The 27468-nt window shown below is 41.9% G+C and overlaps 1 protein-coding gene across 5 annotated transcripts in view; it reads left to right on the top strand.

The window, feature by feature from the left end:
* dip2bb (disco-interacting protein 2 homolog Bb) overlaps positions 1-27468 on the top strand; it is a 265832-nt gene that overhangs the window by 219608 nt on the left and 18756 nt on the right. For all 5 annotated transcript variants that reach the window (XM_051925024.1, XM_051925021.1, XM_028798568.2 and 2 more), the window contains 10 exons: positions 1494-1574; positions 1655-1778; positions 1868-1989; positions 12598-12709; positions 12845-12954; positions 16597-16727; positions 20480-20648; positions 20747-20917; positions 21128-21189; positions 26121-26178. In XM_051925024.1, coding sequence (XP_051780984.1) covers positions 1494-1574; positions 1655-1778; positions 1868-1989; positions 12598-12709; positions 12845-12954; positions 16597-16727; positions 20480-20648; positions 20747-20917; positions 21128-21189; positions 26121-26178 — 1140 coding nt within the window. The remainder of the gene's footprint in view (positions 1-1493; positions 1575-1654; positions 1779-1867; positions 1990-12597; positions 12710-12844; positions 12955-16596; positions 16728-20479; positions 20649-20746; positions 20918-21127; positions 21190-26120; positions 26179-27468) is intronic.

Raw genomic sequence — 27468 nt, 5'->3', positions numbered from 1 at the left:
TTTCCCCTCTTCCTGATTAGTTCTCACATTTTTTTTGGCCAATAAGGAATGACTCTGTTTGTCTCCCTTTTCCCCTTTTTCCCATCTCTCTTCTTTACTCCTTTCACCTGCCTGTTAGCCCCCCATCTCCATTTTCTCTCTCCCATCTGGTTCTCATTTCCATGCCCCTTTCCATGAGCCTCATATTTCTCGTTTTCCCTCTTACCCTCTGTATTATCGTAGTATTTCCCTCTACTTACCCTTTACCTGTTTTCTCAAGGGTAAATGTTCTCGTCAGGTTTGTTATCGGGTTGGTCTACTGTTGCACTTTAAAATGAACACACACACACATAGATTCACACACACACAGACCCTAACCACAACAGTGCCCCATGAATGACACACACATGCTGATTAACCCTTAGCACTTTAAACCACACATCAGCCTGTCACTTAGCACTTCAAGAGACTTACTTATTATCGGCACGAACAACATACAATGTTTTAGTGATATCTCAGACCTAAATATTACTTTTGGTCTACAAGAATACATGTAAACATACAAAGACTCAGCACTCTTGACTATAGGCCATTTATCAGCCAAGAATACCTTCTTTTTATCGTACTGTCCCTTCTTTTGAGTGGCGCCCTCACTCTCAGCCTTATAAACCCCGCAGTACAGAAATAATGGCAAAAATCTGGCTACACCAGGTGCTCAAAGAAATCTAACTTATTAATTCAATCACTCTAGACATTAAAACAAAGCATAGAAAGTTAAAAGCAGCATGGTATTTATTACAAGAATAATAATAATACCACTGGAACAAAGAATAATAGAAAATAGGTACTGATAGAAAAGTCTGAATATATATAGTCTTTAGGAAAAGCTTACGAAAAAGTTACAGATGACAAGGATGAATGTCCCAGGGAGGCGTTTGATTTAGCAATCGATGTTCATGATGCCTTTCTGACGACCAATGCCGTCTTTGTCTGTTCCTCTTCTTCTCCTTCTTCTCTTTCATCTTCTCCTCTTCTGCTCTTCTTCCAAACCAAGGCATATTTATTATAAAGTTTCATGCCATGGTTTCACAACACATGCACCTGATTGGCTGGCAGTCAATGTGATTGATGAATTTTGCTCAAACTCTTTCCCAGATAATAAATTTATTTGATATTGCCTCAGTTTCCCTTTCCCAGGCCATAAACTCAATTGTTAAAGTAATCAATAGCCTGAGGTGTCAGCTCAGCATCCTTTCCCAAGCTGTAAAATAATTGAGCATTCAGAATGTCTTCCTTTCAATGTAGGAAACAGCTGTTTGAAAGTGAGGTGTAAGAAAACCTGCTTTGATTTGTCTTAATTGTAGTTCATCTGTTGTTCTATCTTGACCAAAATATAATGGAAAATTAAACCAAAATGTACAGATTTTATACACCATAACACCCTCTCTTTCTCACTTCCTCTGACACTCTCTCCCCACATCATCTCGCCTAAAGTATGTTCTTGGTTTTTCCAGTATCAGTTCTTGTCGGAAGTATTGCAGTGGCGGGCCAACAGTGACCCTGATCACCTCCTCTTCGTCCTGCTCAATTCAAAGGTAAGACGGCGTTCCACAGCAGCTTGCTGATCGTCACTTTGGGTTGAAGAAGCGTGACGCTGCTTTTCTGTGGTTCACAGGGTCTGCCTGTCAGCACGGCTACCTGCATTCAGTTGCACAAGCGTGCAGAGAAGATTGCCGCTGCACTAATGGAGAAGGGGAGCCTTAACACCGGAGACAACGTGGTGCTGCTTTATCCACCTGGTAGGCACTGGTCCTTCATTTGCGTCTATTGAAGAGAAGCATTGCACAGTATGTTCACATTTTTCTTTTTGATTCATCTTTTCCCACAGGAATTGACTTGATTGCTTCCTTCTATGGCTGCCTGTATGCTGGCTGTATCCCTGTGACTGTGAGGCCACCGCACTTGCAGAACCTGGCAGCCACACTGCCCACAGTTCGCATGATCATTGAAGTAAGTGCAGGTCTGATGGCCGGAGAGCCACCCGCAGTTTCTTGTCTGCCCTTCCCATTCTCTCGCCCACTTACTTTCCTTTTCATTCTTTTGCCCACTCTTTCTATGCCCCCATTCTTCTCTTCCTCTGTTTTCATTTTTTTCACTTGCATGTCTCCTTCACTTCATTCTGTACTTTTCTTTTTGTTTATATCTTATCTTTCCTCTTATCTCCCATCCTCGTGCTATCTCATGTTAAGATCGCTTTAAATTAAAAACTCTGTTTTATCTTATGTGTTTTTCGTTGAAAGATCTGGAGTTAAATTCTTGACAGAGGAAGAGGCAAAAATCAAAGTCAAATGCCAGGCAAAGAGTCAAAATATCAAAAATCAATTTTGCACACGTGTCAAAAACCAAAATGAGAGGCCAAAAGTCATTTTCAAAAGTAAAGCAAAATTCTAAAGTTTTTAACAAATACTGTCGATTGTTCTTCTTTTCGTTAAAAGCAAATACTTGGGCATTATTGTGTCCAAAGCTGATTAAGGAAGACAAAGAGAAACCAAAAGAGTTGTTGAAAAATACTTGCATGGGTCGAAGCCAAAACTCGGAGCGATCATGAAAAACAAAAACAAAACGTCATTCAAATGTTAGAGGTCAGAAAGCTCAAGTGAAGTGCACTGTTTCGGGATGGGCATACTCTGTGTGATGTTAGTCCTGCTTGTGGGCTCTTGATTGGCTGTTTAAATCATCACGAAATTGTGAGAAAGTCGTTGAACGTTATAAACTACAGGCCAGTAAGCTTAATGTACGTCACAGATAAATTATCCGCGGCACCTCTGCAAGAGAACCACCTCTTTCAACCCTTGCAAACATATCCAGTTTTTAATACCTGGAAAAGTTTTGGGATTAAAATGCTCAGAGATCTATATATAGACAACATATTTGCATCTTTTGAACAATTACGTTCCAAATTCAACCTCCCAGCTACACATTTCTTTCACTATCTTCAAATTAGAAATTTTGTTAAATAGAAACTGCCCGATTTTCCTCACCTCGTACCTTCCATCATGCTGGAAAAAATACTGCTCAATTTCGAGGAATTAAACACCATTTCCGCATTATATAAAATCTTATTAGATTCCCTACCTTTCAAAGACCAAAGAGGACATTGGGAAGAAGATCTCTTAATATATCAGAAAAGGAGTGGAAGGTAGCAAAGCAGAGAATTCACTTGAGCTCCATATGCACAAAGCATAGAATTATTCAACTAAAAATTATATATCGAGCCCATCTGTCTCGCTTAAAACTGTCCAAAATGTTTCCAGGGCAAGATCCAACCTGCGAACGCTACAACCAAGCTCCTGCCTCACTGGGCCACATGTTTTGGGCCTGCACCAAACTAACATCATTTTGGACCAAAATTTTTAAGTGCCTTTCAGACAGCCTGGGGGTCACAATCCCTCCTAACCCATTAACAGCTGTGTTCGGTGTTCTTCCAGACAGACTTGAAGTGGAGAAGGACAAGCAAATGGTGATTGCATTCACTACACTTTTGGCACGCAGACTTATTCTGTTAAATTGGAAGAATCCTAACTCTGCTCTGATAAGTCAGTGGGAAACCGATGTTTTATATTATTTGAAATTGAAAAAAATCAAATTCTCAGAGGATCTGTAGATAGATAGATAGATAGATAGATAGATAGATAGATAGATAGATAGATAGATAGATAGATAGATAGATAGATAGATAGATAGATACTTTATTAATCCCAATGGGAAATTCACATTCTTCAGCAGCAGCATACTGATACATTAAATAATATTAAATTAAAGAATGATAATAATGCAGGTGAAAAACAGACAATAACTATGTATAATGTTAAATATTAACGTTTACCCCCCGGGTGGAATTAAAGAGTCGCATAGTTTGGGGGAGGAACGATCTCCTCAAGCTGTCTGTGGAGCAGGACAGTGACAGCAGTCTGTCGCTGAAGCTGCTCTTCTGTCTGGAGATGATACTATTTAGTGGATGCAGTGGATTCTCCATAATTGATAGGAGCCTGCTGAGCGCCCTTCGCTCTGCCACAGATGTTAAACTGTCCAGCTCCATGCCAACAATAGAGCCTGCCTTCCTCACCAGTTTGTCCAGGCGTGAGGCGTCTTTCCTCTTAATGCTGCCTCCCCAGCACACCACTGCGTAGAAGAGGGCGCTCGCCACAACTGTCTGATAGAACATCTGCAGCATCTTATTGCAGATGTTGAAGGATACCAGCCTTCTAAGGAAGTATAACCGGCTCTGTCCTTTCTTGCACAGCGCATCAGTATTGGCAGTCCAGTCTAATTTATCATCCATTATCATATCATCTGTACAGAATTTTTTCAAAACCTGGCAGGATCTAATCAATAATATTTTAGAATAAGAGAAATAACTATTACTGCATTTATTTTCCTTCTCCATTTTTTATTTACCTATATATATTTCTTCCTTTCTTTTGTTTATTGTTGCCTTATTAAAAAGCCCTAAGCAATTCTCCTTTGGCTAATCTCTCCTTCTCAGGGGTAGGGTTTGATTTGTCTTCAATTTTTTTTCTTTTTGTTATAAATTGATCTATTTATATGGAATGATTACAATAAAATTAATAAATAAAATAAAAATAAAAAAATAGTGGAACACCTGGCAAGGGCAGGAGTTTTACTGTGTGGTCAGAAGAGGGAGGTCATGTTTTACTAACATGATGGAATTCTAAGAGGAAGCAACAAAAGGGTATGACCAAAGTCGAGCTTATGATATTATTTGTACTGAATCTGCCACATGCAACCATATTTATGCTGTAAACCCCAGTGACGTCACTAATGACCCAAAGAGATTCTTTCAACGACCCCACTATTTTAGTAGTAAAAGAACAGTCAAGGAGGTGGTGAAGTGCTTCAGGAATAGTAAAGAGGAATTGAAAAATACAGTGAAATAGCAGATACTCTACACTCTCATTTGTCTGTGGTCTTCACATTTGAGAAAGTACATAACCTCTCACCAGTAAAAGGGACTACTAAGGAGGCACTGAATGATTTCGAAGTTGTAGAGGGAGAAGAGGTGTTGAGATTAAATAGGCTGAAATCTAACAACCAGGTTATGTTTACTGTCAAGTTCTTAAGGAGGTTAGCAAGTATAAATATGAACCCTTGATGCGTATTTTTGGAAGTCACTGTGCACTGTGGAAATTCCGAAGGACTGGAAAATGGCAAATATTATCTCGTTATGTAAAAAGGAGTGACCGGGCAGATTTGAGCAGCTATAGACCAGTAAGCTTAACGTGCATTACAGGAGAATTAATGGAACAAATTATTAAGGGTAAGACTGAGCAACACATGACAGGAAAAGTAGGTTTACTGAACAGTTAGCATTGGATCAGACGAGGGAGGAGCACATGATATTATTTATCTGGACTTTCAGAAAGCATTTGATAAGGTGCCACATGAGAGGTTGTACATCAAACTAAATGACATGGTAGTTCAGGGTGTGGTGGGTAGGTGAGTGCGCAATTGGCTCAGACACAGAAAGCAGAAAGTGATGGCGCAAAGAACCTCTTCAGAATTAGCTGATGTTAAGTGTGGTGTCCAGCTGGGGACAGTGCTGGGTACACTGCTATTTTTAAAATATGTAAATTATTTGAATAGGAACATAAGTAACAAGCTGGTGATGTTTGCAGATGATACCAAGATAGGTAGATTGGCAGGTAATCGAGAATTCATTGAATCATCACAGAAGGATTTGGACAGCAGACATGCTTGGGCAGATGAATTTAATGTCAGTAAATGTAAAGAATTACATGTACGTGAGTACACCTCATGAGAAGGACACTCTCAACTGCCAGACAGTGTTCAGAAGCCATGAAGAAGGCTAACAGACTGTCAGGTTATATAGCGCCTTGATGTGTGGAGTACAAGTCACATGAGGTTCTTGTGAAGCTTTGTAATACACTGGTGAGGCCTCATCTGGAGTACTGGGTGCACTTTTGGTCATCAGGCTACAAAATGGACATAGCAGCACAAGAAAAGGTCCAGAAAAGAACGACTAGGCTGATTGAGGGCTACAGGGGATGAGTTATGAGGAAAGATTCAAAGAGGTGAACCTTTACAGTTTAAACAAAAGATTAAGGGGAGACCTGAATGAGGTGTTTAAAACTGTGACTTTAAAATGAGTTCATCAAAAACACAGTTGGAAACTTGTAAAGGGTATGTTTCGCACAAACATTAAGAAATTTTTCTTCATATAGAGAATCATGACAATTGGAAAAAGTGACCAAGTAGTGTATTGGACAATAGGACTTTAGAGACTTTCAAAACTCAACTTAATGTTATTTTTAGAAGAATTAAGTGGATAGGAACTGAATGCTTTATTTGGCTGATTGGCCTGTTCTCATCCAGAGTGTTCTAATGTTCATCCACCTTTGCCAACCCCTACTCCTTGCATCCTCACCATTCCTCTGAGCTCCCTCTCATTCACACACATGTATTCTGTCTTGGTCCTACTGACGTTCATTATTCTCCCCTTGTAAGTATTGCTGCACCCCTCCAGGGTCTCCTCAACTTGTCCCAAACATTATGGCACCCTGAAATGGGAGAACCATGTAGAAAAAGTGTTGTATGACCGAAATGTATGCAAATCCCCTTAAATGAAAGTCTGCACTGTGCACTTTAATCACATCTGAATTGTTTTATTCGTAATTTTAAACTGTGGAGCACAGGGGGAAATCAAGAAAAAATGTGTCTTTGTCCCAAACATTAAATGGGGCAATGTAACCTCCATTTACTTGTTTTCCATACATTAAGGTGCTATATAGCCTAACAACGTTATGGGCTTTCTTGGTTCCTTCTGTCTGGATGTCAATAGCGATGAGTCCACTATGACTCCTGAGTAATTTATATCAGGGGTTCTTTGAAGTTTCTGACCTCCCATTGCTTATTCAAATCTCACATTTTTATTGTAACATAGTAACCAGAGAGTGCCAAGGTGCTGGAGTGCCCATTTAATGATGAATATCGCAAAAGAAAAGAACACAAAATTGCTGCAGGATAAGAACACTACAGAGTTGACTGGTAGCCTTTCTATAAGGCCATCGACTGAAGTAATCTGTCTTGTTAATGATCCGGGTTCCAGACTAAGCACAGACTTCCAGTGTGTCTGTTGGTTACATAGCACCGTGGGTTTAAAGGGCAGAGCCGTGTTCTGCGAGGTGAAGGTATCATCACAGTTTGCCTAATTAGGCCTCCTCCACTGTAAAGAAAACAGTGATGATTCAGTTAACGACTGTGCTTCCCAGATATCTTTCTCCTTCCCTGTTTTTCCCTGCACAAAGCCACGACTTGGGTTTGTTACACGACATATAATACCTTGCATTTACTTACAGTAAATTTCATAATGCCAGAAATCCACCCAGGCATGTATTAGAACATAAGAAACTTGACAGACAAGTCAGTCAATCCAGCCTGTTTGTTTAGCTAATAACTTAAGATGTCCCAGTATCTCATCCAGATTCTTCTTAATGGTTGTCAAGGTTTCTGCTTCAACTCCGTGTCTCGATAGTTTGTTCCAGAGTCCCACAACTCTTTGTGTAATGAAGTGCTTCCTGGCCTCAGTCCTAAATGCACTTCCACATCATCTCCATTTGGTGTCCTTAAATACCTCATTCACCAATGAGCTTGAAAGAATGTCGCTGGATCTTCTTTATCGATGCCTTTGAGGATTTTGAAGACCTGGATGAGAGGTCGTCTCCCACCCCCCCACAGTCTCCTCTTCTCCGACTAAACAGGTTTAATTCTCAGTTTGTCGCAGTACGACATGTCCTTAAATCCCATGATGCAGTTGGTTGCTCTCCTCTGCACAGCTTCAAGTGCTGCTTGTACTGGGGTCTCCAGAACTGCACACAGCACTCCAGATGCAGTCTTAAAGAGTGTATTATATTTAGTTCAAGTCTTTGTGTAACAGTTTAGCTGATTCTACATTATCTGCCTTTGCTAACAGACATGTGCGGTTTAGGTTTGTTCACATTTTTACTTTAGTAGTGTGTATGTGATTCATAATATGCTAGTGCTCCCTCCAAAGTCATTCACTGCCTTGTAGTTGGTGGTACCAGGGTGGCTTAGAACTGAAGAGGTGGGTTGGTGAGAAACTGGATGAAAGGTTCACTGCTGTGGTCCGTGGCATCTGTCCGCATCACTTTTTGGCACTTTCGCTTTCAATTTTTCAGCATCCAAATGACTAGCATCAAATAAATTTCATGGTTACTTTCATTACCCTGGTGTTATAATAACCCTGCATTGAGTTGACTTCTGTTGTCCTGATAACCTTTCCTCTGATAACCCTCAGGTCATCCCAGGCTTTCACTTAACTTTTTTGTGCATCCAGGGCGATGCTAGGGCAATGCCTCAGAAATGTTGGCAAACAAGAGCTTTTCGGCATGCTTTATGCTTTTGCCTCTCCTTTTTAAGTGACTGAGCAGCCAAGATGCTGTCACTTGTTCAATGTGGCTTACCAGTATGGAATTTCTTATTAGCACACACTGAGTGTGTTTACATGCACACACATTACTGGGGTAAGGTGAGAAATCCAGTGAGGATTCGTAAAAAAATCTGCGTCTACATATGCAAGTGAGTTTCTGGAGTTCTCCATTGGCAAAACACTTTGACGTCAGTAAACGTCATCATCGGCCACCATGAATTTGAAAACGATAATAAAAAGTTATCATGGGCTTCATGCTTATATTTTTTTTTTTTTTAATACTAGGGGGCTTCGCTCGCCCACCCCCGGGTTTGGTTATCCGGATATACAATTTAAAGAGATTATTTTCATGGGAATTGTTACATACTCTTTCGATTCTATGTTGCATCACTTCTCCGTGATCATAAATATACATGTGACCGAATTGTGGTTTCTTCTAAATTAAATTTGTTGTAGCTTTAATTGTTGCGGGACCAAAGATTCTCATAGCATATGGTCCATTATTGTGTAAATCTATGTTTTGAGCATTGAATGATGTGTTCGTGAAAAGTTTATTGTAGACTCGGATATTTTGCCTCTAGTGTTTGTGGATTTCACTTTCACCAAACAACAAATCTTTTAATTCTCGGCAGATAGGCCTCTTCTCATCAGTCCAAAGCACTTTGTTCCAAAATGAATCTGGCTTGTCTAAATGAGCATTGGCATACAACAAGTGACTCTGTTTGTGGCGTGAGTGCAGAAAGGGCTTCTTTCTCATCACCCTGCCATACAGATTAGGGATGCACCGATACCACTTTTTTGGAAAACGAGTACGAGTACTTGCATTTCAGTACTCGCCGATACCGAGTACTTAATAAAAACATGATTTAAATTTACAGGTAACAGCTTTAGTCATATAATTTAACAAAAAAAAACAAGAAACTCTCGTCTATCCACTGGGAGGTTAGGCTAATTAGCGACACGGGGCTAACACTGCTTGTCCAAATATCCGTGGTGAAACTAAACGCAGAGGAGGCTTGCAGTAGGCTGTGGATATGTTTTTTCACGGAGTCGTGTAGTTTAGGCAGCTCCGTGTCAGTCATGTAGCGGCGGCTTGGGATATCATATCTGGGCTCCAGAACATGGAGGAGACGCAGGAATCCCACATTTTCTACCTCCGAGAGTGGCTGGTCACTCAATGCAATGTACTCGATAATTGCCTGTGTTATTTTCACAGCACGTGGATTGTCTCTGGACATTTTCTCTCGTCTTGCAAGAGTTTGCTGCAGCGTGGGTTGTGTTGGTTTAGAAGTGTGGGTAAACTCTTTGTACTCGTTGTCGTGTTGGGATTTTAGGTGCTTGATTAAATTACTTGTGTTAAATGCGCTACCTTTTGAGCCTCCTCTGGACAATTTCGCTGAGCACAATTTGCAGTCCGCCTTTGTTTTGTCGTCTTCATTCACTTTGAAATAGTTCCACACGGCTGACATGTCTCGCCTCACCTTGCCTTCTCCCCGCTCTGAGCTGCAGCCGGGGCCTGGGGGCGGGCACTCGGCGCCTGTGATTAACCCCTTACACGCCGCTCAAACATAGACATTTCTCAGACCGTGGTATCGGTCCCCGGTATCGGGGGACTTTTAACGAGTACGAGTACTTTAGAAAATGTGGTATCGAGGCCAATACCAGATACCCGTTTCGGTATCAGTGCATCCCTAATACAGATGTTCTTTGTGCAAATTGCACTGAATTGTAGAATGACGTACAGATACACCATCTGCAGCAAGATGTTCTTGCAGGTCTTTGGAGGTGATCTGTGGGTTGTCTGTCACCATTCTCACAATCCTGCACATATACCGCTCTTGTATTTTTCTTGGCCTGCCAGACCTGCTGGGTTTAACAGCAACTGTGCCTGTGGCCTTCCATGTCCTGATTCCATTCCTTACAGTTGAAACTGACAGTTTAAACCGCTGAGATAGCTTTTGTAGCCTTCACCTAAAATCATGAAACTGAACAATCTTTGTTTTCAGATCTTTTGAGAATTGCTATGAGGATCCCATGCTGTCACTCTTCAGAGGAGAGTCAAAGGGAAGCACAACGTCCAATTGACCTCCTTAAATACCTTCTCTCATGATTGGACACACCTGCCTGTGAAGTTCAAGGCTTAATGAGCTCATCCAACTAATTTGGTGTTGCAAGTAATCAGCATTGAGCAGTGACAGGCATTCAAATCAGAACAATGACAAGGGGACCCACATCTGTGCACAGCCAGTTTTTCACATTTGATTTAATTTCATACAACTGAATACTGCTGCACTAAAAATCTTTGTTTGGAAAACACCGCAGTACTCCGATGTTCCTAGGAAATGAAAGACAGACCACTGTTATCTTTTTTTTTGCTGAAAGTAGAGTCAATTATTATGCAGACTGAGAACTTTTTCATATGACTGTGCTTGTGGTATATCACTTTTGTCCATATATTTGATCTCTTTTTGCTGTTCCGGTGTGTCACCGAGTAAAAATTTTCATTTGTTTGTGCTAATGCGATCTTTACTTTTTTTTTTTTTTTTGATACTTTCGAATTCCACTGCTTTCATAATCTCTAACCTGCTCTGCATGTGTATTGTGCCAACATTTTGAATGTCTTTGTGAAGTCTTTTATTTCTGATCCCGATTGGACCTACAAAGTTTTTCAATTCCACTTTGTCCAGGCTGATTATTACTTTCCTTATTTTCTGAATTTGCACATAGATTATTTTTGTTCTTTTTTACATTCTTTTCTCTCCAACACTTTTGTGTCTCTTTTCGACGTGCTGCTGCTTCTTCTTCACGTACTCGTTGACGTGCCATCTAGAACGTATAGCATTTTTAAGAGCTGGGAGCACATGAAGTATGTCTGCCAAAAGCATTCCAACAACTGAGAGGTTAGATGTCCATGATCTTGTTTTAAATTGTTTGTAAGTAGGGTGTGACGTGCAGAAGTCACCATCTCATGGCTCTTGCTTCCTAAGGTTGTAAAGTCTTGTCTCACAGGATGTCAAAGTGTCTTTCCGTGAAGATCAAGTCTCGACCCAAGATTTTTTTTATTATAATAGAGAGATATTCTTCATGTGCTCTGATCCATTCCCTTTTTACATCCTCGATGTGAGCCCATGAAGATTGACAGTATGAATGCTGGCAGATGCACCACACAATAACAGCGTTTCAGCATATTTATAACAAATAGCTGGACAAAAACTAAACTGACAGTTTTAAAGAGGTTTCTGTTACCAGATCATGCTCGGCACACGTTTTTCTGTTTAACTGACTCTAACTTGGCATGCCTAAAGACTGAGTTTTGAGGGACAGCCATTGTCCACAACGAAATGTACCTAACCTTAACCCGGCATATTGGTACATGTGTTTGCTTTACACTCAGTGCTCTTGGAATAATAATAATAATAATAATAATAATGGTGGTATTTTTAGTCCATGAAGATAAGTATTGCATTAGGTTACTCGTTACTTTAAAAAGTTATCAGATTATATAGCATGCGCTACTTTTAACATGTTACCCTACTGTTCTCGAGATTGTGTCGGCAAGTTTAACAATGAACACTTACCTTATCAACATAAATTTAGCGATTTCTGAGATAATTGAGACAGATTATTTCAGCCAGGACAAGGAATAATGTGATCGCCCGGGCATTTGCCTTAGAAAGTTATCTTTGCAGGCACTTTGACCTGTGCCTGCTGACAATGAGTGCGAAGCTAACACATACGCAGGCAAACAGACATGCGCAAACTACAAATCTTTAACTGTAACCCGATTAAGGCTTTACATGGCCATCGTAATCAGGTTAGTCGCTGAGAAATCTACGTCTGTTAATCGGGTTTCTCAGAGACCAGTAACGTGGCTGCTGTAACTGGAGTAACAGTTTACATGGCTTTTTAGAAATCCGGTTTCTGTGAATATCCTGAATTTTTAAGCATGTGTCAACTCAGTCCTGCTCAAGGTACCTGTAGAACTGGGACTGTCTTCCCCAGAACTCATGGTTTCCGTTATGCTTAGCCTCGTTTTTTTTTTGTCTCTTTTGGTCTATTTTTATAATGTAGTTCTAAATTTATTTTTCACACCCTTCTAATTCTTTAAGTGCCTCTCTTGTCCTGAACAGGTCAGCAAGGCCGCATGCATCTTGACAACACAAAACCTGATGAAGACTCTGAAGTCGAAGGAGGCTGCAGTGACTGTGGATGTCAAGACCTGGCCGACCATCATCGACACAGGTGTGCTGTCACCAGCAAGGTCCATGTTATATGAAGGTGGTGGGAGACTATACACCATGGCAGAAGAGTACAGGATCAAAATCCTTTTTTATTTTGCTGTTGCCTAGTCTTCTCACACTCTGTCTCTCTTTCCAGATGACCTTCCTCGGAGACGACCGCCTCAGATTTACAAACCTCCAACGGCAGAGATGTTGGCCTACCTAGATTTCAGTGTGTCTACCACAGGCATGCTTACAGGAGTCAAGGTGAGCTCCATTGTGGTGCAGGGAAAAGGGAAATTTTCAGTTGATGTTTAATGCAGAAATAAACACATTACAAAATACATTTATTGATATAATGTACAAGATATCCAATTAATAATTATAATCAAAATTAATTTTATGTTTGAAGAAAACATCATGAAGGTGCTGTCCATTTCTCCGTACACATTCTAACAGCCTTTTGTGGAAATTCTACATTGCTCGATGTAACATGTCAGGAGGAATGTCAATGATTTCCTCGTCAATCCTCCTTTTTAGTTCAGCAATGGTTGCAGGATCCGTGCGGTACACTTGGCTTTTAATATGTCCCCACAAAAAGTGAGATCTTGGGGTCTCTGAGGCTATGGAATGTCACCATTGCGTGAAGTGACATGGCTTCCAAACAATTGTTAAATAGCTGCCATTGATTGTTGGGCAGTATGTGAAGTTGGCTCCACCTGGAGACTTCTCTTTTAAGGCTGAACCAGTTTCTTCGAAATTACGCACCCTTGTTGTAATCGCACGAGGAGACGGAACACGATCATGACGTCCTAACTGGTAATGACGGCAAAATTCCCTTTGCGCAGCAGTCACACTATCACCAGTCTTCTAAAAGGCTTTCGCAACAAACGGTTATTGCGCACCACTCCACTGCTCCATTATTATTAATGGCAAGGGGTTCTAAATGAGGTTGCATTGGTCCAAACAACTGCCGACACCCCAGGGTTGCCAACACCCAGTTCCAAAATTTCCCCTGCACCACCCTGGACAACAAACTACAGTTTAGGAAACAATCAGTTTGTGGATCGGATCAAGGCTGAATGCTGCTCATCCATATTACTAACCAAGAATGGTAAACCAGATGGCATGGACGCAGGTACACGGTGATGGGACCATGAGACGTACTGCACAGGCGCGTACAGCGCACGTCTCATAAACCGCAAGTGAAGTCGTATCCACCGCGAACGAAGGAGTCACGGCCCAAGAACGAAAGAGCTCAACTGACGTGAATGAGAAACGAAGCAACAATGCGCCCATAGCTAACAACTAACGACACAGCCACACAGAAAAGAGGATTCTGCGCTGCAGCCCAGATTCAAATGGAAGAGGCTACGGAGGCCCCACAGGTCCAGTACGGAAGGCGCAGGCGTCACCGCCATATTGTGAGTGGCACTACTGCGGAGTGAAGGCGCAGGCGTCACCGCCATATTGTGAGTGGCACTACTGCGGAGTGAAGTTTGGAATAATGTGCTGCTTGGGATTGTACAAACCGCTGAACGCTTTACACCTAATTCAAACACAATACAGCTCAATGATACAAACACGAGCCCACCTGAATAAGATCAGTGAACGCAGGCGCCTACAACGCGCGTCTGAAACTGCGGACGCAAAGCAGGCACGGGTTCAAAACGAACGAGCTCGACTGACGGATATACAAACGCAAGCCCGCCTGGATAAAATCAATGAACGCAGGTGCCTATAACGCGCGTCTGAAATGCCGCAGGCAAAGTGGGCACGGCTCCAAAACGAACAAGCTCGACTAATGTATTTCAGGATACCCAACGCTGGGGGTAGGCGAGCGAAGCCCCCCTTGTCACCTTTCTAAACAAGAAATGAAACACCAGAAGGGTTCAAATGTGTGAAATATCATGAGAACGTAATTATAACTACAGATGCCCTAAACATACAATAAATAAACATTTAGACCTTCAGGTCATTTTCTACCCACTTTTATCAGTCTCTTGTAAAACCACCAGCATCCCGTCTGAGTTAAGTCCAGGGTGTGAATAGAGGCATAGCATCCCAAAATAAGATTAATCTTATTGATAACAGCTGCACCTTGAAGAGTCTACATTTCAGTGTGTGGTCATTCCAGATTATCTCGGCAGTCCTCCAAGTGCACATCTATTTGTCTTTTCATTAAACTCAGTGATGGACATTTCCTCAAATACAACCTCGCACAGATCTGGCAGGATAATCATCTTGGCCTGACTCACCTCTCTCTCTCTCTCCCTTTCATTTGAGGCAAATCATTTAAAAAGAAGAGTCTTAAGATGGGACCTCCAGGTTTAACAATTTGCTCACTGGTGAAATCCTCCTCCTCCTCTTTTCTGAGAAAATCCAAGCCGGCTATTTAACTCGTAAATCTCTGCCACTGTCCATAATGGTGACTCTCTCAGCTAAAGACATATTTACAGACAAACTAATGCTGACCTCTAGTGGCCACCAGTGGTATAGTGTTAGTTATTGTGCCTTTGCTGCCTGAAGGGGAAAAAGAAGTCTGCAGGTTATGTGCCTTCACTCATTGTAACTTGCTTTTTAAATCTAGACGGGCCTGTTGGCTACAGCAAAACAAACCCTCAAATAATCAGGCAGTCAGAATGACGTTGTAAAATCACTCCAGTAGAGACATGATGTGTAAACCACAGGTTTTGTGATGGCTCAGCACTTCACAAATCACAGATTTATGCAGGGGAACCACCTTTGCTAGAAACTGCTGTTTTGTTTTTTTTTTGTTGTTGTTTTTTTTTTTCTTCCCCCTCTCTCTGTACATATATGTTCATATACTGTAGTGGTCTTCTGCTTCCGTCCGGGGCTGCAGCTTTTCGACCCCATCAATGTCTTGTTTTTATTTGAATGCCTGTCTGCCTTAATTAACCAAACTCTTCTTCCCCAGTTTGTATGATTTAATTTCAGTCCAGAAATTACAAAGCTGGGTTTACTACATTTTTATTGAAACGTAGAAAAATTTTGTGTTTGTGTAAAATGAAGGATTTTTTTTCTCTTGGTTTTTAAGATTTTCATCAGTGTCATCATGGCTTTTATTCTGCTGTTCAAAATGTTTTTGTTATTTAGGCCATAATTTACTACTCATGCTAGCAGGTCTGACACTCAAGTCACTGCAGCCTTTCACCAGTTAATGTCATTTATTCCTGTGTCTCCTCTACTCATCATTTTTTGTCATTATTAGAATAAAATTAAAGGGGCAAATTTTACAGGAAAAAAAAGTGAATTATCAGAGAAATGAGAAAAGCGAGTGAAACATTTGCAGCTTTGGCAAAAACGTAAACATTTCTCAATTTCTTATAAACATAAATCTTGTATTGATATGCTTTTCTAAATTCAAAATAAGAGAAGAAAAACAAGAAGACTAATTTAAAAGAATATTAATTAGAGGGAATTTCACTGACTGAGATTGAAAGAAAGAAAGTGAAAGGCACTATATGACAAATATGAAAGGTAGTATATGATAGATAGATAGATGTGAAGGGCACAATATGATAGACAGGTACGAAAGACACTATATAATAGAGTGATATCTGTGTGTGTGTGTTTCTTGCTTGTATATTGGGGAAGTCACCTACTGGACTTATTCCAGTTTGTAGTTGGTGTCTGCTGTTGTGAGCCCTTGTACCCAGTGTGCCATTGTTTGCTTATCTTTCATGTTTAGGTCACTGACTGCGTTTTCCAGACTGAACACACGTTCACTCACTGTCCACTGCAGGCCTCTGTCTGCCTCTTTGCCATATGACTAAATGTGCCTCATACCAATATAAAGAATTCCAGGCAGGGTTTAGAGTTTGTTTGAGGTCTTTGGTTCGTGTTACTGTTACTCCTCATTAATGCCGCACTTTTGTCTCCCCCCAGATCTCCCATGTTGCTGTGAGCACATTGTGCCGCTCCATCAAGCTTCAGTGTGAGCTCTACTCGTCACGCCAGATTGCCATTTGCCTGGATCCTTACTGCGGCCTGGGCTTTGTGCTCTGGTGTCTCTGCAGGTATCTCGTCTCTTGACTAAAGTGTGTTGTGGTTGTTGGTGGGCAGTGTGGTTTTGCACCCATTGCTCTATAGTTTTGGAGAGGTTCTGAACCCAAGACCCTACTGCAGTTCTCTGTTCTTTGGCATCTAAAACCATCCTCCTCACCATGTGTGGTGTCAATGTAGACAGACGTCCTCTTCCTGGCCCATTCTGTACAGATCCGGTTGCTTAAATTTATTATTATTGCCCTGAGAGCAGAAATGGGCAATTTCAACCATATTTTCTAATAGACTTTTCCTGATTTGTGCAGCTCAACAGCCTTTTGTCACTTTTTGTTTTTTTTTTTTTTTTGTCCTCAAGGCTTTTGCATTACGATAGGCCAGTAACAGCGCACTTCACGATAACGTGCAGTGAATACACTTGACTCATAGTTTTCATCCTCTTTCTCTGTATGTTGATGCGCTTGCTACTTCCTGAGCAGCTCTTCTTTTCTCCACCCGGTTGGGCGGTTTCGCTGCTCACACGGTGTAATGTACTTTGGCGGCTCCGGTTGATTCATTCTCAATGGGCGGCTGGGTACGCAGCAAGCACTCATGTGTAGGATGGAGGCTTGATGGGGCAGAGGGAGGTGTTTCACTACCCTCCCACCACACAGCCTTGCAGTGTCCCTCGAACAGCTGCCACCGTTCGTTCTTGGTGGGCAGCTGGTGATGCTGCAAGTGGTGACCCGGTTGTGACTGAACGGAAGCCATTAAGAGTGAACGGGGTGGCGGGGGGCAGCATTACAGTGTGCCTCGAATGGCTGCCTGTTGAATGGGGGCGGTGGTAGGCGATTCACTACCCGCCTTTGGCTGCACCCTGTTTGCTCTCGGTGGGCTGATGCTGCAGGCAGCATACTGTATGCAAGTGGAGATGACTGTGTGGTGGGCGGGTGGCAACCACCCCTCGCTGCTCCCGTTCATTCTCAATAGCAAGCCTGCTTGTACTGTTACGTACATAGCGGGAAGTTGCCTCTCGTTCAGTACACCAGACGTGTTGACGACGGGTGCCTTCCTGCTGTGATAGCGTGTACAGTGCTGTACAGAAGAGCTCATCTTAACCTTTTGTCTTCACCCTTCAACAATGTCTCTGAAACACAAATCTGATGCAAGGGCTGGTGTGAAGAAGAGAAAAACCATCACCATGGAAAATAAAGTAGAAATAATAAAGGTCAGAGAGAGGTGAACCTCCATTCATTGGCAGACCACTTGTTTATAGTCGGTCAACAATACCATTTATTAAAATAATGTACCTGTTCCGACTTACATACAAATTCAACTTAAGAACAAACCTACAGTCCCTATCTCGTACGTAACCCGGGGACTGCCTGTATGTATGTGTGTGTGTGTGTACATACATATATATATTTATTTATATATATATATATATATATATATATATATATATATATATATATATATATATATATATAAAAAATGACCTCCAGCGGGGATGAGAATAAGCACCTCTAAATCCGAGGCCATGGTTCTCAGCCGGAAAAGGGTGGAATGCTCTCTCCGGGTTGGGAACACATCACTGCGTCAAGTGGAGTTCAAGTATCTCGGGGTCTTGTTCACGAGTGAGGGAAGAATGGAGCAGGAGGTTGACAGAAGGATCGGTGTGGCATCCGCAGTAATGCTGGCTCTGCAACGGTCCGTGGTGGTGAAGAGAGAGCTGAGCCAAAAGGCGAGACTGTCGATTTACCAGTCGATCTACGTTCCTACCCTCACCTATGGCCACGAGCTTTGGGTAGTGACCGAAAGAGCAAGATCACGGATACAAGCGGCCAAGATGAGTTTTCTCCGCAGGGTGGCTGGACTTTCCCTTAGAGATAGGGTGAGGAGTTCAGTTATCTGGGAGAGACTCGGAGTAGAGTCGCTGCTCCTCCGCATTGAGAGGAGTCAGTTGAGGTGGTTCAGGCATCTGGTTAGGATGCCCCCTGGACGCCTCCCTGGGGGGGTGTTCCGGGCATGCCCCACTGGGAAAAGACCACGGGGCAGACCCAGGACATGCTGGAGGGATTATATCTCCCGGCTGGCCCTGGAGCTCCTCGAGGTCCCCCCAGAGGAGCTGGAGGATGTGGCTGGGGAGAGGGAGGTCTGGACTTCCCTGCTTAGGCCGCTGCCCCCGTGACCCAACCTCGGATAAGCGGTGGATGATGGATGGATGGATGGATATATATACACACACATCGTCATCATCATAGTTGATTTACACATAATGATAATCGTCATCTATCCTTGGTGTAAACAAGTTCCTGAATATATGAGTGGCATGGGTTTGTACTTCAATAAAAGAACTTCAGCAAAAGAATCAGTGAGGTCACAAGTCGAGTCTAATTATTCAACACGTCAAACATTTGAGTAACTGACGTAAAATAAGAACATAGTCTTAATTTCCTGCTGTGATGGGTCTGTATTTACCAATGCAGTTAATCAAACAGAAAAGGTGCCTCTTTACATGCAAGTGTTTTGACTGTAATAAATTAAACAAGATGGTACATATGCATAAGTAAATTAAATTACATTTACATTCAACTTCATTTTGGCATTGACTTGGAACATTATTCCGCGTTTTGGCAGTGCCGTGAAGAAATTGGCGCAGTTGTTAAGGCTTTGGACATCAAACCCTGACGATGTGTGGGTTCAAATCCTACTACTAACGCTGTGTAACCAGGAGCATGTCACTTGACCTGCCTGTGCTCCAATTGGAAAACCAAAAGAAATGTAATCAATTTTATCAGAAATGCTGTTGGGTCCTCTTGAATAAAGGCATCAGCCAAATGAGTAAATGTAAACTGAGTCTGCTGTTGTAGGATTCAGTTGTTTTTTTTTGTTGTGTTAAAAATGCATCTTTCTACTTTAGCAAGTTGGTTCAGACGAGGATAAATTATTTGTTGCTTTTCTGGAAAAAAAAAAAGTGGCACAGCAGTTTGGGGGGATGCGTCACAGCAACCGGCTGCAAAGCCGTCTATTTTAAATGATTTTTTTTCTTGATTGCTTCTTGCCATATGTCAGCCTGACCAACCCAGTCGTAAGTCAGTCTCATTTTTTTTTTTTGGGACCCAATCAGGCTCACCTTACAGACAAACCCACACATTGCAGACAAGAGTGAGTCAACCTGCACATGAACTCATTGCTATATTGGTGTGTGCCAGCCATTCTGCTCTCTGTTATTGCACACTGATTCTCTTTTCTGTCTCATAGGAACTCACATCGTCAAATTATGACGTAGTAGAAGTATTTTGTTGTTGATTTTTTTTTATCCAGCTTAGAACTCGAATCTGAAATTGCTAAGGTGTATTGCAGGACAACCTTAATTTCATCTGGCATGAAGCACTTTAAAATCGTAGCTGTGATGATGTGCAGAAACTTGAGTAACAGAGCTAAATGCAGCTGCATATTCAAATGGCAGGAGAGCAGGTTTTCAAACCCAACTTTTACTTTTTCAGCTGTTTTGTTTTTTTGTTTTTTTTTTTAGAAACCAATTCTTGGTGCCTGCTTAGTGTGGACATGTTGAAAAGCTGAAGTGATTACAGTGGTTGAGCCTTCTTTTGCTTTAATCTGTTGTGTGTCCCCTCCCAGTATAGCTGTTCAAGCGGGTGTGATCGGGTTCCCTTGTGCTTCCTGCTAAATACTGTATTGAATATGGTTGTCTTCTAGGCCAGGCCAGCTGAGACTTTGTTGTCCACTTGTTACCTTCCTTAACGGATCGTTCTTTCCCTCTGTGTAGCGTTTACTCAGGCCACCAGTCCATCCTTATCCCACCCTTAGAGCTGGAGACCAACCTATCACTCTGGCTGTCTGCTGTCAGCCAATACAAGATCAGAGACACATTCTGCTCCTACTCAGTGATGGAAATGTGCACAAAAGGCCTGGGCTCCCAGACGGAAGCACTGAAGGTAAGTGGCAAGTCTGTTGGTCACACAGAGTCGTGAACTGACTTGCCAGTGATGAAAGCAATGGCCTCTTAATGATTGATTTTTGTCTCCTGCTGCAGGCCCGTGGCATTAATCTGTCCTGCGTGCGGGGCTGCGTGGTCGTAGCAGAAGAGCGTCCTCGAATGGCGCTCACCCAGTCCTTCTCTAAGCTGTTCAAGGACCTGGGCTTATCTCCCCGAGCTGTCAGCACCACCTTTGGGTCAAGGGTCAACTTAGCCATCTGCTTGCAGGTATGCTTTTAAATCCGCATTTGCAGTACTTCTAAAAGACACTATATATTTTATTGGTATGGCATCTGTACTAACAAAAGTCTTAATGGGGAGGCGTGACTTCAAATCCTCATCCTTATATAAACTCACTGACCCTTTGGGGAAATTTTGTAGTTTGAGACTCCTAAGTGGAGTGTGTTCATTTATTTATTTTATTATTTACTTTTACAGGGTACTACTGGACCAGAGCCTACTACAGTTTATGTTGACATGAAGTCACTGAGGCATGACAGGTGAGGTGACACTCAGGGGTGTAAAGCCATACTGGTTATTTTATCGTTTCTCTGCTTGGTGCTCTAGCCAAGGGGTTTGTAGTTGATAAAGCTCTTCAATCTGCTGCGTATTCAGGATCCCATCTTAGGGTGGTGTTTCATCGTGGTGTTTTCTGAGGATGATTCTATTCACACTCTTTACTATGACTTTAATGAATGCCCCAAATCCCACCTATGGCACTTGTATGTTGCCACCTTGGTTGTGTCACAGTTAACTGCTGTTGTAGTTCTTGCTCATCTTTGTCCCCAGGCAGTTAGAATACCACAGGCAGAAGAGAAAGATACATACAGTGCATCCAGAAAGTCTTCACAGCGCATCACTTTTTCCACATTTTGTTATGTTACAGCCTTATTCCAAAATGGATTAAATTCATTTTTTTCCTCAGAATTCTACACACAACATCCCATAATGACAAAGTGAAAAAAGTTTACTTGAGGTTTTTGCAAATTTATTAAAAATAAAAAAATTGAGAAAGCACATGTACATAAGTATTCACAGCCTTTGCCGTGAAGCTCAAAATTGAGCTCAGGTGCATCCTGTTTCCCCTGATCATCCTTGAGATGTTTCTGCAGCTTCATTGGAGTCCACCTGTGGTAAATTCAGTTGACTGGACCTGATTTGGAAAGGCACACACCTGTCTATAGAAGGTCCCACAGTTGACAGTTCATGTCAGAGCACAAACCAAGCATGAAGTCAAAGGAATTGTCTGTAGACCTCCAAGACAGGATTGTCTTGAGGCACAAATCTGGGGAAGGTTACAGAAAAATTTCTGCTGCTTTGAAGGTCCCAATGAGCACAGTGGCCTCCATCATCTGTAAGTGGAAGAAGTTCGAAACCACCAGGACTCTTCCTAGAGCTGGCCGGCCATCTAAACTGAGCGATCGGGGGAGAAGGGCCTTAGTCAGGGAGGTGACCAAGAACCCTATGGTCACTCTGTCAGAGCTCCAGAGGTCCTCTGTGGAGAGAGGAGAACCTTCCAGAAGGACAACCATCTCTGCAGCAATTCACCCATCAGGCCTGTATGGTAGAGTGGCCAGACGGAAGCCACTCCTTAGTAAAAAGCACATGGCAGCCCACCTGGAGTGTGCCAAAAGGCACCTGAAGGACTCTCAGACCATGAGAAAGAAAATTCTCTGGTCTGATGAGACAAAGATTGAACTCTTTGGTGTGAATGCCAGGTGTCACGTTTGGAGGAAACCAGGTACCGCTCATCACCAGGCCAATACCATCTCTACAGTGAAGCATGGTGGTGGCAGCATCATGCTGTGGGGATGTTTTTCAGCGGCAGGGACTGAGAGACTAGTCAGGATAAAGGGAAAGATGACTGCAGTAATGTACAGAGACATCCTGGATGAAAACCTGCTCCAGAGCGCTCTTGACCTCAGACTGGGGCAACGGTTCATCTTTCAGCAGGACAACGATCCTAAGCACACAGCCAAGATATCAAAGGAGTGGCTTCAAGACAACTCTGTGAATGTCCTTGAATGGCCCAACCAGAGCCCAGACTTGAACCCGGTTGAACATCTCTGGAGAGATCTTAAAATGGCTGTGCACCGACGCTTCCCATCCAACCTGATGGAGCTTGAGAGGTGCTGCAAAGAGGAATGGGCGAAACTGGCCAAGGATAGGTGTGCCAAGCTTGTGCATCATATTCAAAAAGACTTGAGGCTGGAATTGCTGCCAAAGGTGCATACTTATATACATGTGATTTCTCAGTTTTTTTAATAAATTTGTAAAAACCTCAAGTAAACTTTTTTCACATTGTCATTATGGGGTGTTGTGTGTAGAATTCTGAGGAAAAAAATGATTTTAGTCCATTTTGGAATAAGGCTGTAACATAACAAAATGTGGAAAAAGTGATGCGCTGGGAATACTTTCTGGATGCACTGTAATTCATTCATAGATTAATGTAAGGTTTCCAGTTGTGCCCAAAATACAAGCAAAGTAACATAAGTCACTAAAAAGAGTCATTCAAAAAGAATGGAATCACCCAACGTTAATCGAAGCGACAAAAGGAAAAGCCAAGAGCGAACACAAAAGGCAAGAATCAAAACCAGGGTCAAAATAAATGATTAATCTTCATAGACTTAGTTGGTTTTGAAGCTAACTACTGCTAAAAAACAATGTTGCAAAGTATATTCAGTGAGGAATACTAAATCTGCCATATGCCACCATATTTAATACTGAATGCCCCAGTGACATCACTAATGACCCAAAGAGATTCTTTCAGTATTTTAGTAGTAAAAGGACAATCAAGGAGGTGGTGAAGTACATCAGGAATAGTAAAGGGGAATTAAAAGATACAGACAGTGAAATAGCAGATGTTCTAAACTCACATTTCTTCACATGTGAGAAACTAGATAACCTCTCACCGATAAAAGGGACTGCTAAGGAGATACTGAACAATTTGGAAATTGTAGAGGGAGAAGAGCTGCCGAGATTAAATAGGCTGAAACCTAACAAATCACCAGGACAAGATCATGTTTACCCTCGAGTTCTTAAGGACCATAGCAGACACATATGTAAACCCTTGACGCCTATTTTTTGGAAGTCATTGTGCACTGGGGAAATTCCAAAAGACTGGATAATGGGAAATATTATCTCATTATATAAAAAAGGGTGACCAGGTAAATCCAAACAACTACAGGCCAGTAAGCTTAATATGCATCACAGGAAAATTAATCAAGTAAATCCATATTACTAACCAAAGGTTGTAAACCGGATATGGACGCTGGGCGCATCGAGGCGCACGTGCACTGCCGCACTGCAACGAGCCCGCCACAGAGAAAACAAAAAAGGTTGTAGTAAACCGGATATGGACGCAGGGCGCATCGAGGCGCACCGCCGCACTGCAACGAGCCCGCCACAGAGAAACCAACAAAGGTTGTAAACCAGATATGGACGCAGGGCGCATCGACACAGCCACAGAGAAAACAAAAACGAAACAATTCAGCGCATATTTGAATCACATTACAGTACGGAATCCCCAGACGTCCAGACTTCGAAGCGCACGCGCACTGCCGCCTACAACGCGCTTCTGAAACACCACAGGCAGAGGAGTCACAGCTCAAAAACGAAACAGCTCAACTAATGGAAATACAAATCCGAGCCTATCGCTAACGACACAGACACGGAGAAAACAAAAACGAAACGATTCAGCGCATATTTGAATCACATTACAGTATTACAGTACGGAATCCCCAGACGTCCAGACTACACAGTGTAAACCGGATATGGACGCAAGGCACATCGAAGAGCACGCGCACTGCTGCACTGCAACGAGCCCGCCACAGAGAAAACAAAAACGAGAGGATTCAGCGCATATGAAGACAATAAACGCACGCTCCGTATTACACGTAAATGCGATTATAATTCCTAACAGTAGACGACGTGTAGCTAACGGAGTCACGGCTCCAAAAAGAAACCGCTCAACTAACGGAAATACAAAAACCATGTCTTCTCGCTGACGACACAGCCGTAGACAAACAAATATGTTTATTTAATTAAATGAACTTTCCCAGGACGCACCCACCCTCCATGATATTTCATCCCTCCAAGTATCAGAGGGAACAGAAAGTGATTTCCATTCTTGGATTTGCGATTCTTTCAAGAATCGCGGGCTTGCTGGTTATTAAGGATAAGATTGAGCAGCACATGGCAGGAACAGGTGTTTTACTGAACAGTTAGCATGGGTTCAGAAGAGGGAGGTTGTGTTTTACTAACATGCTGGAATTCTATGAGGAGGCAACAAAAGGGTATGATCAAAGTGGAGCATATGATATTATTGATCTGGACAGTCAGAAAACATTTGATAACGTGCCACATAAAGAGGTGGTTGGGCATCAAACTAAAAGTGGCAGTTCAGGGTGTGGTGTGTAGATGGGTGCAGAATTGGCTCAGACACAGGAAGCAGAGGGTAATGGTACAAGGAACCTCATCAGAATTGACTGATGTTAAGTGTGGTGTCCAGCAGGGGGCAGTGTGGTTATTTTTAACACACATATGTATGTGTGAATAAATGGTTTGGATAGGAATAAAAGTAACAAGCTGTTGAAGTTTGCAGATGATACCAAGATAGGTGGATTAGCAGATAATCGAGAATCCATTGAATCATCACAGAGGGACTTAGACAGCAGACAGGCTTGGGCAGATTTGTGGCAGATGAAATTTAATGTCAGTAAATGTAAAGCTTTACATGTTGGAGGTAAAAATGTGAGGTTTGAATACACAAGGGGAGGTCTGAAAATCGAAAGTCCACCTTATGAAAAGGATTTTGGAGTCATAGTGGACTCAACACTAGCAACTTTTCATAAGCCATTAAGAATATATATGGCTTTATAAACCATAAGCAGAATTTTAAAGTCAATTCTGAATGACACAGGTAACCAGTGTAGTGACATCAAAACTGGAGAGATGTGCTCGGATTTTCTTTTCCTAGTTAGGATTCTAGCAGCTGCATTCTGCACTCGTTGCAAACCATTTGTCTTTTTTTGGGTGGTCCTGAGAGGAGTGCATTACAGTAATCTAGCCGACTGAAAACAAACGCATGAACTAATTTCTCGGCATCTTTCAATGATATAAGAGGTCTAACTTTTGCTATGTTTCTTAAGCGAAAAAATGCTGTCCTAGTGATCTGATTAATATGCGATTTAAAATTCAGGTTTCAGTCAAAAGTTACCCCTAAATTCTTTACCTCCGTCTTGACTTAAAGCAGAATTTGAACCTATAATCCTTTGGATGAGTTTAAAAATTTACATTTTTTACATTTCAGGCTGCCATTGCTTTATTGTACTTCTCATTCTGAGTGCAGCATTAGGAGCACACATTGCAGGACTCACACAAATAAAATTGGTCACACACTTAATTGTACTTTTTTTTTTTTTGTCTCCAGAATTCGCTTGGTTGAGCGTGGAGCCCCCCAGAGCCTACCGCTGATGGAGTCAGGAAAGGTAAGTCTGTGCCCTTTCCTGGGCAGCTTGTTCGTTCTGCCTTATGGTGTGCGGTTAGCAGAAGTCCTGGAGTCTGTTGATAAGAATCTTGAATCCTAAGCACTTACAGAACACACCTGTCCCTTCCATTGTGAACTCTGATGGGTGACAGTGAGTCCTCCCACAGTGGTCTCCACATATACTCTCTGAGGCGGGTTGCACAGTTCATAATTACAAATTCCTCAATTAATAGATAATTGGATGTTCAGACATACACATATGGGGGTCGATTACAAAGTATTCATGCATGAATTGACTGCATGATTTACTTTATATACTGGTGGGGAAACGAAAAATCATTTGTTAATGGACTGAATTTTTAAACTTCAAAACGGAAAGACTAATAGGAAAGCCACAGAGGATGACAATAGAAACCAAAAAACAAGAACAACTGAGGACATGAACATTCATCATGCGGTCTCTCAACATCTTTTGTGGCCATCACAGCAGGACACCCTACTACTACTGTAGCTGCGTTTAACAAAAATTACCAAAGTTCAGCAGCTCCAGTTTGCAAGTGAGATTCAGCAATAGCTTGACACGTTGAAATGATTCCACAGACAAAATATCCTCGTTTTAAAAATCTTTGTAAAAATTCAAAGTAAAACAGTTCACATAAAAATAGAGAAAAGGCTGGTATTGCAAGAAAAGAAAAGTTCTGTTTAAAGCTTATAAATCTTTTTTTCATTTCTTTAAATTTGCTTATACAGTTTAACCATTTCTAAATGGTCTGAAAACTGTATGCGTATCAAGACACTATATAAAAGCGATCGGGATTGTCCTTCCATCCAGTGAGTGCAAAGCATAGCAGTATTCCGCTTAACATAGACTTACTACTTGTGGCTTGCGGTACGAAGCGACGCGATGTGAACAGAGTTCTGGTGCTCCCATCGTTCCCTTGCTTTTGTGCGCGTTCTTGGAGATTAGGTAGGCTATTTGTAGATTTGTATACAAAGAAATTTTGTCCTGCCTTACTACTTCTAACTTGGTCACTTTATTAGCAGTCATTCATTGACTTTTGCGACACAACATTTTCAAGAGCAAAGCACTCCGAGGACGTAGTTGTCCATGTAGTGGACACTCCACAACAGGGAAAACTGATAAAAGGCACTAATAGAGTTTTGACACCGAATATAGTATTCAAGGAAGTTTTATAGAACAAAAGTTTAAATTTCGTCGCAAAAATAACAGAAACTACAAGTATTAAAGTAATGCGGCTCACATTCAATATAACCAAATGAATGAGTTGTG

Source organism: Erpetoichthys calabaricus, chromosome 3 (genome assembly GCF_900747795.2).
Source record: "Erpetoichthys calabaricus chromosome 3, fErpCal1.3, whole genome shotgun sequence".
In the NCBI taxonomy this organism is placed as follows: Eukaryota; Metazoa; Chordata; class Cladistia; order Polypteriformes; family Polypteridae; genus Erpetoichthys; species Erpetoichthys calabaricus.
Note: the sequence above shows the minus strand (reverse complement) of the source record. Positions and strands in the feature narration are given on the sequence as shown.